This window comes from Leptonychotes weddellii, chromosome 9, assembly GCF_054177405.1.
Source record: "Leptonychotes weddellii isolate Sample4059 chromosome 9, ASM5417740v2, whole genome shotgun sequence".
Lineage (NCBI taxonomy): Eukaryota > Metazoa > Chordata > Mammalia > Carnivora > Phocidae > Leptonychotes > Leptonychotes weddellii.
Genome location: NC_138377.1, coordinates 75,464,618 through 75,484,737, shown reverse-complemented (window position 1 = coordinate 75,484,737; position 20,120 = coordinate 75,464,618). Strand labels below are relative to the sequence as shown.

General features: G+C 38.4%; 1 protein-coding gene and 1 pseudogene across 1 annotated transcript in view; both read left to right on the top strand.

Annotated features, from left to right (window-relative positions):
• Positions 1-20,120, top strand: part of TTBK2 (tau tubulin kinase 2) — a 103,094-nt gene that overhangs the window by 2,424 nt on the left and 80,550 nt on the right. Inside the window, exon 2 of the mRNA XM_081831853.1 lies at positions 1,872-2,019. Coding sequence (XP_081687979.1) covers positions 1,872-2,019 — 148 coding nt within the window. The remainder of the gene's footprint in view (positions 1-1,871; positions 2,020-20,120) is intronic.
• Positions 5,988-8,683, top strand: LOC102743577 (heat shock protein HSP 90-alpha-like; annotated as a pseudogene).

Here is a 20,120-nt window from a genome sequence, read left to right as displayed (position 1 = left end):
CAGAATTACTTTGCTGTGTTCTGTTGGTCAAAGCAGTCATAAGATTTACCCAGATTTAAGGGGGTGGGGAATGGACTCTGCTTCTTGATGGGTGAGCGTCAAGGTCAAACTGAAGAAGAGCAAAAGGGATGGTTGATATTGTTGTGATCATCTTTGGAAAAGAAAGTCTGCCATTTACCTCTATACTTTCCCTCATCTGCATACCCTTATCATACTAAACTGTCTCTAGCTCTTTGCCTTGTAAGAATTGATGATGTCTTAGTGCTTTGCCAAGCTCAATAAAAAATATTGATGTTCCACTATTGTTGAAATGACATAAGAATAGACCAAGGAGCAAAATCATTACTTTGGTGTAGATTTTTTGTTCTGTCATTTGGTAAGGTTTTTTTGTGAGGTAAAACATGAAGTTACCTCGCACCACAGTCCGTAATTAGAGAGATGTCTCTTTTGTACTGTTTATGAGTTTTTAAAGTTACACTAGGCTTTGTTTAATGGATAAATGTTAAGAATCCTAAGTATCGCTCAGGGCCCAACAAAAAACTGTTTAACTGAAATGAAGTTCTGGAACTTTATTTTAATCCTGAGTTCATACTGGAGCTCCTCGGGGTATCTCTTCCCATCACCCAACTGGAATAAAGGATTATGGCTCTTTATACAAAGCATTGAATAGCTATTTAGCAATAATTATGTAGTTACCACTTAGCCACTTGCTACAGGGGAAACAAAAAAATAGAAAGGAGTGGCTCTCTCTGAAGAAGCTTAGTTTCACTGTATGGGGCTAGGACATTGACAGTGGAAAGTTAAAAAACAGTACAGTGTATTAATATAAGTAATATCTGAGGTGTTTAGCCTAGTGAAATGATTAATTAAATGATTAAGCAAATAATTCCTATAGAAATTCAGAAGATAGAGAAATCAGCCTGGAGGCAGTAATCAGTACAGACCCAGTGTTGAAAGAAGTAGAACTTCAAGTGAGTCCTCTGGGGTGGTTAGGATTTAGGACCTTGTGCCTCTAGTGATGACTTGTGCATTATATCACATCCTAGTTGTTTGATAATGTGGAAAAGAGAAGACTTTCAGGAAATGGAAGAAGGGTGATTCCATGCTGTATCTAACTTGAAGTATATTATCCACCTTGGTGCTTGTAGCCCTGTAGGTTCAGTTGTCACTGACACTTGAGAATTTGCTTATATTACTCAAAGATCCTGGTATTCTTCGGTTAAGCTAACACATTTTATCAGGAAGGATAGTAAGTGTTGGTTTAAAGTGTTTTATTTGATTAGAGTTCAGTATTTGAGCATATGGTTATAAAGCAAACTCTGGGATAGCTTAGAACAGGAGGTTTCTGTCTCTTCTTTGGAGCCGGCTGGGTGTCTCAGAGGGGAGGATGAGTGGTGCTGCGAGGGCTGGGCTCTTGTTGCCCCACTCCCATCTCCCCACATACACATCTCAGCTGGGTTCCAGATAAGATTTCACTTGGCAAAAAGATTTCATGGTTTAAAAAGTCTTCAAATGATTGCCTTAGAATTAAAATAACATGTGGTTGTTGAGGGACGTTGGTGGGGAGTGAAACTTTCAGATACTGCACTTTTTTGTGACCTTTTTGATGCTGGCTGTAGATTAAATTTTAAAATTGTCTGTGGCTAAAATAATTTCATTACCTTTTGTGGCAAAACTGGGAAAAGGTTTTGATGCTGTTTCTAGGCATTTGTTTTCTTCTTGGCATATGTATAATTAATTTAACAATATTGAGATCTTTTATCCTCAAATAGGGATAGTAAAATTATATATATTTTTTTAATATAAGAGATGAATTGATTTCCGATTAGAATGTTCTAGTAATTGTGTGTATGTTCTTATTTCCTGTGCAGTTGAGGAAGATTGGGGGTGGGGGCTTTGGAGAAATTTACGATGCCTTGGACATGCTTACCAGGGAAAATGTTGCACTGAAGGTAGAATCAGCTCAACAACCAAAACAAGTTCTGAAAATGGAGGTGGCTGTATTGAAGAAACTACAAGGTAAGCTGCTTTGTATGATATGCCAGACAGCTTATAATTTATTGTTATCTTTCTGAACCTCATTACATCCTTTCACTATTGACTGAATAATCAGGTGTCAGCTCAGTATAAACAATGCTTAGCATTTTTCTCTTTGAAATTTTATCACTAGCTTGTAGTAGTAGAAATATTAATTGCTTAGGCTAATTGGACTGTGGGAATTCCTTTTCATGGTGAGTAAGGATGAGAGAGTGAATTAGCTGAAACATTCTACTTTAGAATGTTATGGTAAAAATTTGCCTTCTTTTATTAAACCACTAAACATGAATACCTCTGAGTTGTTTCTACCCATGTTGTTGGAGGTAAATATGCTTTATTCACATTAAGAAAGCTGCCTTCAAATCACACTGCAGGGTTGATTAAAAATAATAGTATTTGTTATGTGATTTCATTAACTTCAATTTCATAGAGTAACTTTTTCTGGCCCTGTTGTCATTTTTGAGATCTGTTTTACTACTTGGATTCCTATTTTTTACTACAAGGGTAAATAACTTTTTTTCTCACTTTAACCCAGTGATGTAAAACCCTGAATATATTGCTAGTTTGTATTCATCTTTGTATTTTCAGTTTAATGATATAATCTGATATTACTCGTATTTAAATATTTTATCTGAATCAAAATTAGATGATTAGCACATTAAATGATCTTGTTAAGTTCTTGAAGGTTTGATATTGTTATGGGACATTCATTAGTATCTAAAGAAATTTAATACTAACATAGAGCAAAAGAAGTCGCTGGATTTAGTAGAAATAACTGTAGCTGGTAGAAATAGCAAGCACAAAATGCTGTGTAGCCTAGGACCTTCAAATTCATGGCTGTGTAGTCTCTAGGGTAAATGTGCTCTCATTGTGAATTACTGATGTTTGAAATTCTAGTGAACTAGTTTGTGTTAAGTTGATGAAATGTGTATTATGTATCCTGGCAATGTCTGTTCTTTTAATCATTGTCCTTTGCCTAAGCTTTCTCGTTATCCAGGTTTCTCTACCAATTGGCTCATCATTTGATTAGAGCCTGAAGCTAATAAAATTATAGATCTGTTTAATAGTTATTTTTAGCCCAAACTTAGGTTTCCCAAAACATGGGAAATGAGGAAGGCAGTGGATAGATCAACACCTATTGTCACTACTAGGAAAAGTGTAACTCGAAAAGGAAGAATAGGGGAAAAGATGGCGCTCTCTTTTTTTTCACCTTTTCTCCTTACTCCGTATTTCTTTGGAGCTGTTCTCAGCTCAGTGACATAGAGGCCACAAATAGGTGCAGCTGGAGCTACCAATTCCTGGTTTGCACAGATCCTAGGAGATCTGTTTGACTCTCAGACGAGCCCGTAAGGGATATGTCAGCATCAGTGTGGCCTGGAGCATGCCACTTCACCTTTCTCCTGCTTGGCCCTGAGGAAATGCTTCCAGGTGAGGCAGGATACAGCTCCATAGCCCTTTCTGTAGGTTCTCTGGCCTATTTTGGCTTTGATTTACCCAGGATTCTATGGGATAAAGCTTGAAGATAACTCCAGTGGATGAATTGGAGACCTTAGGACGCTAAGTCTCTCCTTCTATTTTATCCTTCATACTATTAACTAAAATGTTTCTCCTACCTGCTTATAACTATATCCTACTCCTCACAAGTCTTCACTTTTCAAAAACAAACAGGTTTTTATCTTCTGGTCTGTATTTCTTCTTCTTCTTTTTTTTTTTTTAAGTTTTTATTTTAATTCCATGGCGTGTATTTCAGTGAGGCAGCCCTTGACTCTTTTCTTGGCTTCCTAACTTATGCCTTCTGCATATTGAATGCCTCACAACTTATTTTGGTTGAGGGTGCTTTAGAATCTGGGTCTTTTTGAGAACATTTTATGGGACTGACTTAGGCTTGCCTCCTTTTGGCATAATGACTTCTTACTGGCCCCAATAAAAAGGCTAAGTGTGTAAGAGAAGATATCTAACCAGAGACTAACTCTTTAAAGGATTGGTTTTATTTATTTATTTATTTATTTTTAAAAGATTTTATTTATTTATTTGACAGAGAGAGACACAGCAAGAGAGGGAACACAAGCAGGGGGAGTGGGAGAGGGAGAAGCAGGCATCCTGCCAAGCAGGGAGCCTGATGCGGGGCTCGATCCCAGGACCCTGAGATCATAACCTGAGCCGAAGGCAGGCGCTTAACAACTGAGCCACCCAGGCGCCCCGATTGGTTGGTTTTAAACTGATGTTCAGGGGCACCTAGGTGGTGCAGTCAGTTAAACATCACACTCTTGGTTTCCACTCAGGTTGTGTCCTCAGGGTCATCTCTCTCCCTCTCCCTCTGCCCCTCCCCCTGTGCATGCAAGCTTGCATGTGCATGCTCGCTCTTCTCAAATAAACCTTTAAATTGATGCTCAGTTTTTGATAGGTGATATAAGGATTTGCTTCTTTACAAGATAAAAAGATATTTTATGATGAATTTAGCCAGAACCCTAAGTTTTGTTCTTTGTAATAAATCAGTTTCCCTTTTCAAAATTCTCACAGTGTTTTTTCCTGGATTCCCTCAGTTCTCAGTTTTCTCTCAGTCATTCCTGTACTTGCTAACCTTAGACTGCCTCAGCTCATGTATAACTCTGATTACTAGTATGATCCTGTCTCATTGGCTTTGAAGTGTGATGCCTTATTAGCATTTTACCCCATGTTTTCTTCTAAATGACCTCCCCTATGCTGCTACCTCAGATTACTCTCTTATCACAACTTTCTGAACCACTCTGGATGTATCCTACAATTCTCTATTGAATCAAGTTAGACTCCTGAATTATATTTGGTTTTTACAAATGTGTTTGAATGTGTTAGTCACTACTAAAGGAAACAAACAGTAAGAGACTCTTAAATATAGAGAACAAATATATAGGGGTGGTGGGTGGGGGGATGGGATAATTGGGTGACGGACACTTAAGGAGGGCACTTGATGTAATGAACACTGGGTGTTATATGCAACTGATGAATCACTAAATTCTATCCCAAAACTAATACTATACTATATGTGAACTGACTTGAGTTTACATAAAATCTTAAGAGAAAAAAAGACAACTAAACCATCTGTCTGTAGGCCTGTTAGGTAGTATTTCTCCTACACTTAGTTATTATTCTCTGAAGTATCCCTAGTACATAGAATCACAAAACATAATAAACTTTTCTTTTTATTAACATACATCTCTATATATCCATTTATTTGTGTTTCCTCCTTGTCTCCATTTGGACTATACTGTCTTCACACCTTTGTCTTTCAGTTCATTTGCTTTGAAACTTGGAGCAAAGGGGATAATTGCCTCCCTAGGCTGTTAGATTCTTTTTTTCTTTCTTCTCTCGATAAATGTTTTATGGTGATATCCTGGCTATCTTCACTTCTCCATTTTAATGAACTCTTGAGCTGTATCTCACCACACTGCTCATTTTTGTCTTTTTAATAAATACAGTTTTATTTTCAGTGCTGGTGTAAGAGGAAAAAAACTTCTGTCTTATGATTTCAAACTGAACACTAGTAATTCTGCAGTACCTGAGGAGCCTACCATCAATGCTGTTTAAAAAGATTCTTTTTATTTTTTCTAAAAGATTTTATTTATTTATTTGACGGAGAGAGACACAGCGAGAGAGGGAACACAAGCAGGGGGAGTGGGAGAGGGAGAAGCAGGCTTCCCGCCAAGCAGGGAGCCCAATGCGGGGCTCAATCCCAGGACCCTGGGATCATGACCTGAGCCGAAGGCAGATAGTTAACAACTGAGCCACCCGGGCGCCCCTGTATAAGAAGATTCTTAACAAAATTTGATACACAGCTAGAATGCTGCAGCAAGACAGGCAAATCTTAAATTTGCTATTTTCCCTAATTTTTATTATGAAAAGTTTAAATATACACAAAAATGGAAATAATGATCCAAAGAACATTCTTTGTACCCAGTACTCAACTTCAGTAAGTTATCAGCACTTGGCCAGTCTTGTTGCAGCTATATCCTGCTCCTTCAACACTTTTTCCACCTTGCTAGAGTATTTAAAAAGAAATGCTAAGTGGCTTCTTTATCCTGGTGCTGTGTCGTCACGAAGCCCATGTCGTCCCTTAGCTGAGATGCCTGAGGAAACCCAGACCTAAGACCAGCCAATGGAGGAGAAGGAGGTTGAGACATTAACCTTTCAGGTGGAACTCACTCAGTTGATGTCCCTGATCATCAATACTTTCTACTCTAATAAAGAGATCTTTCTGAGGGAGCTTATTTCAGATTCATCAGATGCTTTGGACAAAATCAGATAGGAAAGTTTGACAGATCCCAGTAAGCTAGATTCTGGGAAAGAGCTGCACATTAATCTCATTCCAAACCAAGATCGAACCCTCACTATGGTGGATACTGGGATTGGCATGACCAAGGCCAGTTTGATCAGTAACCTTGGTATTATCGCCAGGTCTGGAACTAAAGTGTTCATGGAAGCCTTGCAGGCTGGTGCTTATTTCTATGATTGGCCTGTTTGGTGCCTGTTTGATTGCTGAGAAACTGACCATGATCACCAAACATAATGATGATGAGCAGTATGCCTAGGAGTCATCTGCAGAAGGATCGTTCACAGTTAGGACTGATACACGTGAACCTGTGGGTCATGGAACAGAGGTTATCCTGTACCTGAAAGAAGACCAAACTGAGTACTTGAAGGAAAGAAGAATAAAGATGATTGTGAAAAAACACTCCCAATTTATTGGCTATACCATTACTCTTTTTGTGGAGAAGGAACGTGATAAGTCAATGATGATGAGGCTGAAGAAAAGGAAGAGAAAGAGGAAGAAAAAGAAAAGGAAGAAAAGGAGTCTGATGACAAACCTGAAATGCATGTTGGTTCTGATGAGGTGAAGGAAGAAAGGAAAGACGGTGACGAGAAAAAGAAAAAGATCAAGGAGAAGTACACTGGTCAAGAAGAACTGAACAAGAGAAAGCCTATTTGGATCAGAAATCCTGATGATATTACTAATAAAGAATATGGATAATTTTATAAGAGCTTGACCAATGAGTGGGAAGATCACTTAGAAGTGAAGCATTTTTCATTTGAAGGACAGTTGGAATTCAGAGCCCTTCTTTTTGTCCCAAGACATACTCCCTTTGACCTATTTGAAAACAAAGAAAAAGAACAACATTAAGTTGTATGTTCTGAGTTTTCATCATGGATAACTGCAAGGAGCTAATCCCTAATATCTGAATTCATCATTAGGGATGGGGTGGACTCTGAGGATCTTCCTTTAAATATTTCCCATGAGATGTTGCAGCAAAGCAAAATTTTTAAAAGTTATCAGAAAGAATTTGGTCAAAAGATGCTTAGAACTCTTCACTGAACTGACAGAAGACAGAACTACAAAAAGTTTTATGAGCATTTCTTTTTTTTTTTTTTTTAAGTAGGCTCCACACCCAGCATGGAGCCCGGTGTGGGGCTTGAACTCATGACCCTGAGATCAAAAACCTGAACTGAGATCAAGAGTCAGACGTTTAACTGACTGAGTCACCCAGGTGCCTCTATGAGCATTTCTATAAAATATTAAGCTTGGGGGTGCTCCTGGGTGGCTCATTCATTTGAGCCTCTGACTCTTGATTTTGGCTCAGGTCATCATCTCAGGGTTGTGGGATCAAAACTCATGTCAGGCTCTGTGCTCACTGGGGAGTCTGCTTGGGATTATCTCTCCTTCTGCCCCATCCCCTCCTCACCACCAAAATAAATAAATAAAATTTAAAAAACATATTAAACTTGGAATACATGAAGACTTTCAGAATTGGAAGAAGCTTTCAGAGCTGTTAAGATACCACACATCTATTTCTGGTCATTAGATGGTTTCTCTCAAGCGCTATTGCACCAGAATGAAGGAATACCAGAAGCATATCTATTACATCACAGGTGAGACCAAGGACCAATAGCAAATTTGGCCTTTGTGGAATGTCTTTGGAAGCATGGCCTAGAAGTGATCTATATGATCGAGCCTATTGGCAAGTACTGTGTCCAACAGCTGAAGGAATTTGAGGGGAAGACTGTAGTGTCTGTTATCAAAGAGGGCTTGGAACTTGCAGAAAATGAAGAAGAGAAAAAGAAACAGGAAGAGAAAAAAGTTTGAAAATCTGTGCAAAATCATGAAGGATATCTTGGAGAAAAAAGTAGAAAAGGTGGTCGTGTCAAAGTGGTGACATCCTCATGCTGCACTGTCACAAGCGCGTGTGGCTGGATGGCAAATAAGGAAAGAATCATGAAGGCTCAAGCCATAGAGACAACTCAACCATGGGCTACATGGCAGCAAAGAAGCACCTGGAGATAAACTCTGACCACTCTGTGACTGAGACCTTACAGCAGAAGGCAAAATGACAAGAATGACAAGTCTGAAAGATGTGGTCATCCTGCTCTATGAAACTGTGCTTCTGTCTTCCAGCTTCAGTCTGGAAGATCCCCAGACACATGATAACAGGATGTACACCATGATCAAACTTGGTCATGGTATCGATGAAGATGACCCCACCGCTGATGATAGCTATGCTGCTGTGACCGGAAGAGATGCCACCTCTCAAAGGAGATGATGACATGTCATGCACAGAAGTAGACTAAGCTCTGCCCCAAGGAGTACTTGTACATGTATACAATACTGTGTCTTTATTCCCTCTGATAATATATTTTCAAGGATGTTTTTCTTTATTTTTGTTGACATTTTAAAAATCTGTATGACATGACAATAACTACTTAAGGGGAAGATAAGGTTTCATTCTCTTTCTGATACTGTGATATTTAGGAACTAAAGCCCAGCTAGTTTTTCTTCTCTAGAGTTTCATGTGGGCTTACTTTAACAGGACAAGGTAAAATTTGTTGTAACATGTACGTAACCTAATGTTAACTGTGTGGTCTAAAGTGTTTAGCTATTGGGGAGAGGGGTGGGGGGATGGGTAAGCCTGGTGATGGGTATTGAGGAGGGCACGTATTGCATGGAGCACTGGGTGTTATACACAAACAATGAATCATGGAACATTACATCAAAAACTAATGATGAAATGTATGATGACTAACATAACATAATAAAATAAAATTTAAAAAAGTGTTTAGGGACGCCTGGGTGGCTCAGTCGGTTAAGCGTCTGCCTTCAGCTCAGGTCATGATCCCAGGAGATCGAGTCCCATATCGGGCTCCGTGCTCAGCGAGGAGCCTGCTTCTCCCTCTGCCTGCCGCTCCCTGTTGTGTGCATGCTTGCACTCTCTCTCTCTCTCGCTGACAAATAAATAAATAAAATCTTTAAAAAGAAAAAAGTGTTTAGCTGTCAAGCAGATTCTTTAGTAAGACCAAATTTTTTGTCCCTGAAGTGTTCTGAGCTACACCTTTATGTTTAAAAGAAAAATATTGGTTAAAACAACTTTTATTTTCTAGGATCTACTTTTTAAATCCTATATCTCCTGTAGTTATGAAGTGCATGCATCAGGCCTCTAGAAACTAGTATGTTAAACTGAACCAACTTGATGGGAGTAACTATCTATAATAGGGTCTGTTTTCCAAAGAGCATTGTCTTTTTTTTTTTTTTTAAGATTTTATTTATTTTTTTGACAGAGAGAGATACAGCGAGAGAGGGAACACAAGCAGGGTGAGTGGGAGAGGGAGAAGCAGGCTTCCCACGGAGCAGGGAGCCCAATGCGGGGCTTGATCCCAGGACCCCGGGATCATGACCTGAGCCGAAGGCAGACGCTTAACGACTGAGCCACCCAGGTGCCCCAAAGAGCAATGTTTAGAGTAGCGAAGTTATAAGCCTACTTAGGTGTGTTGTGAAGCTGTTCAGAAAGTAAGCAAGTTTTGTGAGTGGAAATGTAGTGCTCAAGTCACAGTGTGCTTTAAAAGATTGTAACAGATACAAATGAACTTAAAAAAGAAATGCTAGACATTATATCATGTATAAATACTTCAGTATGTATCTCTACTTAATAGATAAGGGCTCCTTTTTTTAAATGAAAATATTCTTTATTTCAGAGAGTCATGAATTACCAGCCAATTAGGGAATCTTGAGGTGGGGGTATTTGGAGATACATCAAAATTTGACAGATATTACTTTGCCTATGAGAGCTTTGTTGATGATCAGGGATTTTGCGAAACCATTAACTTGCATCTGTGGGAGCCTAGAAAGTCTTATACACTTATCCTTCAAAAAAGAAAAAAAAAAGGAATGCTGTGAGAATATATTAGAGGTAGTTTATGTTAAACATTAGGAAAATTTGGGACATCTGTATAATTGAAAAAGTGAAATAATAAGGCTCTGGAAACTCCTCAGGTGACCAGTTTTAAGAATGGATTAGAGAACTCATTGGAGAGGAAGCCCATGCTCAGAGTTTTACTTTTTTTAACTAATAGACTTTACTTTTGTAGCACTGTTTTAGGTTTACAGAAAAATTGAACAGAAAATACAGAGTTCCCATATTCCCCCTCCCCACCTACAGTTTCCCCTGTTATTAACATATTGTGTTAGTGGAATATGTTTGTTATAATTGGTGAAGTCAATATTGATACATTATTATTAACTAAAGTCTATAATTTACATTAAGATACTCCTTTTTTTTTAATAACATAAGCACAGTAGTTTTAAAGACCTAACAAAATTATTTCTCAATGCCATCTAAAATCTAGCCATTGTTTAATTTCTTCCATTGTCTTGGAAATACCCTATTGTTCTGTCTTTGAGGCATGTTGAGACCTTGTCAGCACTGATGGTGGGGTAGGGAAGCAACTGGTGAGTGAGGAGGACTCGGGGGGCATGCTTTGGCTATTGACTGTAGCATTGACCAGTGAGAAGTAGCAGAAGTACAATATATAGAGAAACATAACTTGGTTGATACAAAAAAGTGACACCTGAGGAGTCAGGACCACCTCCACCACCTACTGCCCATGTGAACCTACTCAGCCCAAATTCCCAAGGGTAATACGGGAACATTAATACACAAATTATAGGGGGTTGTGAGAATGAAGTGATAAATGTCAAGTGTTTAGCACAATGCCCTCAATAAATGTTAGATTGATTGAAAACAATATCCTGTTGTTGACTTGTTCAAATCAAGATTCACATACACTGTAGGCCCATTGCATTTGGTTGACTTCTCTCTTCAGTCTCTTAATCTGAGAGTTCCACACTTCCTCCCTCATCCTCTCTGCCTCCCCCTTTTTTTGGCCTTGCCATTTATTTGTTGAAGAAATGAAGTTCTTAGTTTGATAGAAGAGTCCAGATTCTGGATTTGGCTAATTGCATACTTGGGTGTCTTTTAACATGTTTCTCTAGCCTCTGTGTTTCCTGTGAACTGGTAGTAGATGTAGAGCCTTGATGAGATTCATATTGTTGTTATTGCTGTTGTTTTTAGGAAGAGTACATGGTCTAGATCTGTTGTTTCCATAGGGTTGGCGATATTGTGATTTTTCTGATTCTTTTATTCCTTCCAAATTTCTGAACTGGAATTATTCTGCCAAGTAGAACTTTATTTCATCAGCTGTTTGTTTCCCCTGAAGTGTAGTTACTATAAGAAGGGCAGTATAAAGGCTTGATTTTTCTTCCCTCTTATTTACCGATTCTCAGAAGAATGAGTTTTGTGCCATATATGACCAGTGAATTTGTTTTTGTTTTTGTTTTCAGTATCACTATGAAGTCATGGGTTTTATGTATTTTATTTCAACTCATTGTAGTCACTGTTATTTTGATGCTCAAATTTTCATGTATTTGGCTAGTGGAAGTCTTTTTAAGTTGGTTGCTGTGTCCTTCTAACTCCAATGTTCTTTGATATCATATTTCCTTTTTGGCACAGTCCATATTTCAGACTTTCCTTGAATTTTCTCTGTGTCGTTGTTGGAATCAGGAGCTCTCTTTCTCCAAGAAGCCCTGTTTCCTTTCATTGAGAAATAATTGAGACCACAGTATGGGCACAGGGCACTAATTGTTATTGGGCCAACACATTTCTCTCAATAGGTTTTAATAACTACTAGATTTTGTCTGGTTTCTTCTTCTTCTTCTTTTTTAAAGATTTTATGTATTCAGCAGGACAGCACAAGCAGGGGGAGCAGCAGAGGGAGAGGGAGAAGCAGGCTCCTGGCTGAGCAGGGACCCTGACGCAGGGCTCGATCCCAGGACCCTGGGATCATGACCTGAGCTGAAGACAGATGGCTCAACCACCTGAGCCACCCAGGCACCCCTGTCTGGTTTATTCTTATGTGCACTTTTCAATTGTTTGAATTGTTTATTTTTTAAATATATTTTTTTAAGATTTTATTTGTTTATTTGACAGAGAGAGAGACAGCGAGAGAGGGAACACAAGTAGGGGGGAGTGGGAGAGGGAGAAGCAGGCTCCCCACCGAGCAGGGAGCCCGATGCGGGGCTTGATCCCAGGGTCCTGGGATCATGACCTGAGCAGAAGGCAGATGCTTAACGACTGAGCCACAGGCGCCCCTGAATTGTTTATTTTTAATATATTTTGAGTCTAGTTTTTTTTTTTTTTAAAGATTTTATTTATTTATTTGAGAGAGAGAGAGCACATGAAAGGAGGGAGGGTCAGAGGGAGAAGCAGACTCCCTGCTGAGCAGGGAGCCCGATGCGGGACTCGATCCCAGGACTCCAGGATCATGACCTGAGCCACCCAGGCGCCCTATTTTTAAAAATACACTTGTGTTCTCTTTTAAATTGCAAGCCACTTAAAGAATTATGTACATTTAAACTTTATATTATGCTTAGTGGCAAAATGATAGCACAAAGTAGTAAGGAATATAATGAGGGATAAGGGGTTATCCCTAACCTTTTAGTCCCAGAGTTCAACTGCTGTGCTTTCCCATAAAAGCAGTTATTAGAGATCTCCTAACACCCTTTGATGGAACAGATGAACCTTGATGAGGGCAAGCACTTTGGAGTAACTTTCATAGACAGTCTTCCATACTGAATAGACCAGTAGTCTAATCCAAAATGACATATGTCATTCTTATGATTGGGGAGAGGTAGTAGTTGTACTTTCCAGCAGTAGCTAGAGACTTCAAGCAGGAAGGCAGAAGAGTTGCAGTTGCTCTTTTTTTAAAGATTTTATTTATTTATTTGAGAGAGAGAGAGTACAAGCAGGGGGAGCAGGAGAGAGAGAAGCAGGCTCCCCACTGAGCAGAGAGCCCAACGTGGGGCTCGATCCCAGGATCCTGGGATCATGACCTGAACTGAAGGCAGACACTTAACCAACTGAGCCACCCAGGAGCCCATGCATTTGCTCTTCTGTACTAATGACACTTTTTCCCAACTCTCAGTTTGTGCTCTGAAGTTTTCCTTTAGTCTTTTATAAACCTGTCATCTGTCCTTTGGTTTATTTCAGCTTGTACATTTTTTTCTCTAAAGTAATTTTTTGCTTGCCCTGGGTTAAAGTTCACCTGTTCCATCAAAGGTGTGTTAGGAGATCTCTGAGAACTTTATCTGTTCAGTGTGTTTATTTTAACATTCTCTACTTGAAAGATTTAACATTACCTGCTAGTTTGGGATTTGTCTATTCATTACTTTGTTTGGATTTAAGAAAATGATGTATAGGAAATAGAATAGGTCTAGGTTATCTTAAGGAGCAGAGATCCATTTCCTTGAAAGAGATTATAATGTATATATATGTGTGTCTTTGTATACACATATATTTATATGTGCTTTATAAGCACAATGAAAGTCTGGAATCATACAGAGCTCAAGAAGCTATTGAGAATGGTTATGTTTGGGTATTGGCATTAGGGGGCATTAGGGGAAGAAAAGGATCTTTTAATGTTTCCCTTTATGCCCTTCGGTGCTTAAGAAATTGAAAAGAATCACACAAACATTTCTTTTATAATAAAAATGTATAATGGTAATAATGAATATCCTCAAAATCCATTCTTACTCTTTATTTTCTATTTAAATTTCTGAGTACTTGAAAACACATGGTAAATTAGTGAAATGTAGTATAGAGTAATATAATAAAAAAGGCTGTTTTGTGTTGTGAACTTACTTTATAAATGGTTAGTAATATTTGTAGGGAAATCTGTAGCAGTGTTTGAGTGCTGACTCTATGCCAGAAAATGGGTTACTGAATGCTAGGCTCATTCATACTTATCTTGTTTTAATGTATCTAATTCATGTGTAAGACCTCCCTCTATTTTTTTACAACCCTTTTTAAAGGTGTAAATATTCACGCTAAAAGATTTAAAAATCAGACAGGAGAATAAAGTGAAAAGTAAGTTTGCTTTCTCTTAGCCCCCCACTCTCCTCCAAAACTAACCACTGTTAGTGGTTTCTTGTGTTTTTTTCTGGAAACATTCAATACATATTATGTCATCTGTATATTTTTACACACACATATATAATGATGTGATATATATCCTATATATGTAAATCATATGGAATCATAATCATGTATAAAATCATATGATTACATATGATTATGTGCATGCATATGTATGTGAAACTTCCCTCTTTCCCATATCCCTCAACAACATGTGCAATCACACTATATGTGTATATATATATTTGTTTTGAAACTTGATGTGACTCCTAAGATTCACACAGTAAGACTCATATTTTACATACCTTTATGTTCTGTAGTGATTGTTCAAACATACCAGTTGGATCATGTCACTCCCAACATTTGCTAAAACACTTCAGGCTCTTCCTTTTCTCAGGTAAAGTCCAGCCACCTTAACCTGGCATACAAGATCTTGAATTGATTCCTGCCTGCTTTGCTAGCCTCTTTACTGGAAACTGTTGGCTTACACTTGGAGTGTTGGTCATCCTGAACTTTTTTCAGTTTCTTTTTTAGTTTTTTAAGATTTTATTTATTTATTTGACAGACACAGCAAGAGAGGGAACACAAGCACGGGGAGTGGGAGAAGGAACAGCAGGCTTCCCACTGAACAAGGAGCCCGACGTGGGGCTCGATCCCAGGACCCTGGGATCATGACCTAAGCTGAAGGCAGATGCTTAACGACTGAGCCACCCAGGCGCCCCCTTTTTTCAGTTTCTTAAACAGTTTATGCCCTCTCATCTGCAGTCTACTTCCTCTGTCTCGTACTTTGTATAACTGCTACTTTTTTTTCTTCTTTTAAAAAATTTATAACAGTCCTAGTGTTTATAAAAGTCCACAGGTAAAATAAGATTTAAAGAAATAAAGCAAAGTACAGTTAAAAACTTAACTTTTTTCCTAAGCATATAATGCCCAAAAGAATATATGCTTAAAAAAATGTTATCCTACTGGCTTGCTTGTTCCCTTTTCCACAATAAGGTTAATACAGGATCTGCTTATTTTTAATTTTTAATTTCGTGTAGTCAAAGTTATATAAATAGTTTCAATAATCAGTTCGACAAAGTGTATTATGAAAAACAGTAGTCCAGGTTCTGGTTCCAGATAAGATGGAGTAAGCACACTTCACCCTGTCTCTCCCACTGAATGCAGCTATAAAACCTGGACAGAATGCTTGGAGTGGCTATTTGAGGACTCTGAAAAATAAATAGTAGGAGGCAGATTGGGGAAGAAGACCAGAATTCAAAGTACCACTGAACCGGCGGTGAGTTTACCATTTTTTTTCTTCCAGTATGCCCCAGCCTGAACTTAATGTATCCTGAAACTTGGAAGTGAGCATTATTAACACGGACAGAAAAAGCACCAGGAGAAGCCCTCTGGTTCTGACTCAAGGAGCCGAAAGGGATCTCCTAATGTTCAGAGAAAGTGTGGCAATCCCACATCCTTCTTTTTTTTTTCCTTTTCTTCAATTTCTTGCACCCCAGGCCTCAAGCAGTCCTTGGCAGAAGCTGCAGTGGCCTCAGTGGGGGCAGGCAGGAGCCTAAATCTCAGAGAGAGGGGAACCTTTCTCCCAGATTGGAGGAGCTTTGGTGTCAAGAGAATGCAAAGCAAATCCCATTGCTTTTCTTCTCCCTCTGCTTTGGTGTCAAGAGAATGCAAAGCAAATCCCATTGCTTTTCTTCTCCCTCTGCTCGTCTGTTGCTTGGCCCTGATGTGGGCGCAGTCATGTGAAGTACATTGCAGAGTGGGGTTAATGAAGCCCCAGCTTTCTGCTGGAAGGCTGGAAAAGGGGAACCCCAGGGAGCCAAAAGATTGCAAGAGAATGAGGGGCTTGGGAAACTGACTACTTAAAGTTGCTTATGGACTCATGAGCTGACTTCCAAGCTGTACATGCATGAGTCTGATTCCTAAACAGCATACAGAAACATCGAGGACTGAATTATGGGATAGACCACCCCTAACCCCCAAACTGGACACTGCGTGGGACAGTTATGAAACACATTCAGTATGACCACAGAGGGTTTGCAAACTGAATTGTAATTGGAAATACAACCCACAGAAGGCTGGTCAGAACTTGAAATGTGAACCCAACTGGGTCAATTACTGGCTAAAACAAATACACCAACATTCTCAGTGGGACTTAAATAAGATCCAGAGTGTCATAATATTCCAAGTGTCCAGAATACAATCTGGAACTACTCAGTTTAAAAAAGAACTAGAAAAATTGAACTCACATGGGAAAAGACAGTGAACAGATGGTGATGCCAAGATCACACAGATATTAAAATTATCTGAAAAATAGTTTTAAAATCAGCTATTATGACCATGTTCAAGGATTGAATGGGAAGATAGAAAGTCTCAGCAAAGAAATAGAAGATATGAAGAACTAAATGGAGATTTTAGAACTAAGAAATACAATGATGGAAATGAAAAGCCCATTAAAGGGCTTAGTAGCAGAGTAAACATGACAATGAAAAAGTCTATTCACTTGAAAATAGATAAACAGAAATGATCCAATTTGAATAACAGGGAAAAGGTTAAAAATAAAGAAGTATATAGCCTCAGGGACCTATGAAACTATGATAAGGTCTTACATTTGTGTCATCAGAGACCCAGAATGAGAAGAGAATGAGTGTGGTCCATCAAAAATACTTGAAGAAATAATGGCACAGAGATTGAAAAGGAAGAAATAAAACTACCCCTATTTGCAGAAGGCATAATCATCTTATGTAGAAAATCCTAAGCAATCCACAAAAAAATTTTTAGAGTAAATGAGTTTAGCAAGTGATTCATGGTCAGCTTACAAAAAACAATCATATTTCTATATACTAGTGATAAACAATTGAAAACTGAATTAAAGATATTTACAATAGCTTCCCCAAAATGAAACACTTAGGCATAAATGCAACAAAATATGTATAGGATCTCTATGCTGAGAATTATAGAACCCTGATTAAAAAAAAACAAAGGGGATTTAAGTAAATGGAGAAACATGTATTTATGAACGAAGAATCACAATAGTAAAGATGTTGATTTTCCCCAAATTGATCTATAGATTTAATGCAGTACTGATAAAAACAGTCCCAACAGCACTGCTTCTGCTTATAAGCTGATTCTAAAATTTCTTTACAAAGGCAAAGGGCCTAGAATAGCCAAAACAAATTTTTTTAAAGATTTTATTTATTTATTTGAGAGAGAACGAGGGGAGGTGCAGAGAGAGAGGGAGAAGCAGACGCCCCGCTGAGCAGGGAGTCCGTGTGGGGCTCGATCCTAGGACCCTAGGATCATAACTTGAGCTAAAGGCAGACGCTTAACCGATGGAGCCACCCAGGCACCCCCAAAACAATTTTGAAAAAGAAAAATGTTGGAAAAAATGAAACTACATGATTTAAAAAAACAGCATGAAGCTATCATAATCAAGACTGGGGTATTGGCAAAGGGAAAGACATGTAGATCAATGAACTAGAATAGAGATTACATAAATAGGCCCACACAAATACGGCCAGTAATTTTTTACAAAGTGGCAAAATGGAAAAAGAATCTTTTCAATAAGTGGTGTTGGAACAATTGGATATCCACATACAAAAATAATGAACCTTGATCTAAACTACACATATTATATGAAAATGAACTTAAAATGTACCACCCATCTAACTTTGAAATATAAAACTGTACAGCTTTTAGAAGAATACATAGGAAAAAATCTTTGTGACCTGAATGTAGACAAGAAGTTATTTCACATCACACCAAAAGAATGATTCATAAAAGAAGAATTGATGAATTGGACTTCATCAAATTAAAACCATTGCTTGCAAAGACACTGTTAAGAGAATTAAAGGCAGAGTATAGGCTGGAAGAAAATATTTGCAAATCACATACCTGCAAAGGACTTATATTTGGAATATGTAAAGAACTCTGAAAACTCAATGGTAAGAAAACAAGCCACTTAAAAATGTTTGATAGGCTTTGGCAAAGAGGATATAGAGTCGCACATCAGCTCATGAAAAGATGTTTAGCATAACTAGCCATTAGGGGAATGCAAATTAAATGCAAATGGTGAGCTACCACTGTACATCCATTAGAATGGCTTAAAACTGGTGACGGTACCAAGTGCTGCGGAGGATGTGGAGCAACTGGAACCCTCACGTATTGCTGGTGGGGATGCAAAATGATTCAGTTCCTCGAAAACAATTAAGCATATACTTATCATATGTCAAATATGGATTTACTGTGTGATCCAGCAACCCTACCCCTAGGCATTTACCCTTGAGAAATGAAAATTTGTGTTCATGTATTTATATCAGCTTTATTCTTACTTGCCAAAAATGTATACTTCAAAAAGTGAATGGATAAATCAAGGGTGGTATAGCCATACAGTGGAATACTATTTGGCAATAAAAAAGGATGAACTACTGATTTGCACAACTCTTGATTTCCTCTTCTTAGGGAAGTCTCTCCAGGGACCTCCTAGTCAGCTCTAGTCCAGCTTGGTATTTTGTCTACTCACAAGTATCATCCTTGTATCACCTTTCAGTGTCTTCCTGGGGATTCTGTTTGATTCTCTTTTATGTTGTATGCCTTGTTGAATCCCTTTCTCTTGTTTGTTTATTCTCATTTTAGTAAATCACCTCTTCTAATAGTTTCCTGAGTAAAGGATGCATGGGAGGTATGTCTTTGAGACCTCTCTTCCAAGTCTGAAAGTGTTGTGTTTGTTTGTTTTTTTAATCTTTTTTTATTTGGGAGAGACAGAGAGAGAGAGAGAGCACAAGCAGGGGGGTGGCAGGCAGAGGCAGAGGGAGAAGCAGACTCCCTCCCAGAGGCAGCTTGATGCGGGACTCGATCCCAGCGCCCTGGGATCACAACCCGGGCCGAAAGCAGATGCTTAACCAACTAAGCCCCCCCAGGTGCCCCAGTCTGAAAGTGTTTTTATCCTACCCTGATGTTTAAATGAAAGACTGTCTGGATATAGAATTCTGGATTGAAAATAATTTTACTTCCAAAATTTGTCTTCATACTCCCTTGTAGTGGCTGAGAAGTGTAATTCTGTTATGATTCATGTTACTTTGGAAATACCTAATTTTTTCTCTTTTCCCCCAGGGTTTTGCAATTTCATGATGATCTACCATAGTATGGGTGTGTTTTCATCTAGTGTGCCTGTCTTTGTCTTTTATTGAAACTTGTGATTTGAAGGTTTTTCTCAGGAAGGTTTTTCTCAGGAAGTGTTGATTTCCACCCACTTAATTTTTTACCCCTTCTTCTCTGCAACACCTGCTATGCAGATATTGGGCTCCTTGGAATGGTTCCCCAGTTCTTGATCTTTTCTCTCCTATTTTTACATACATTTGTTCATATATTTTTGTAATAGCCAAGTACATTTTTTAAATAGATAGGGTGATGAAATTGTGTTCATTTTTTTCATTCTAACCACAAAAACCTGATAGTTTTAAATTGGCCATTGTGATAGGATAGTTTTGTTTAAATGATATTAATTCCCTGTGATGGTTATCTAGAGTGAAGAGCTTGGAAACTTCTTTTGCCTTTGTCTCCTGGTGAGCTACTAGAACCTAAGGAATTATTAGATGGGCATCCTCATGAAAGCTAAAAGGAGCCTTTGTTCCTTAAACTTCTTGGCTCGATTTTTTTTCCTGGGGACTTGGTTTAGAGGACTCAGCATTCTTTTTGTTTTACCATCAAGTTAACTCAGTCAAGTTCCAAGCTCTGTGCTCTAAGCATTCTGATCCACCTAATCTACTGATTTCTCACAGTGCTTATTCTTTGTTCTTAGAAGCTATCATTTGA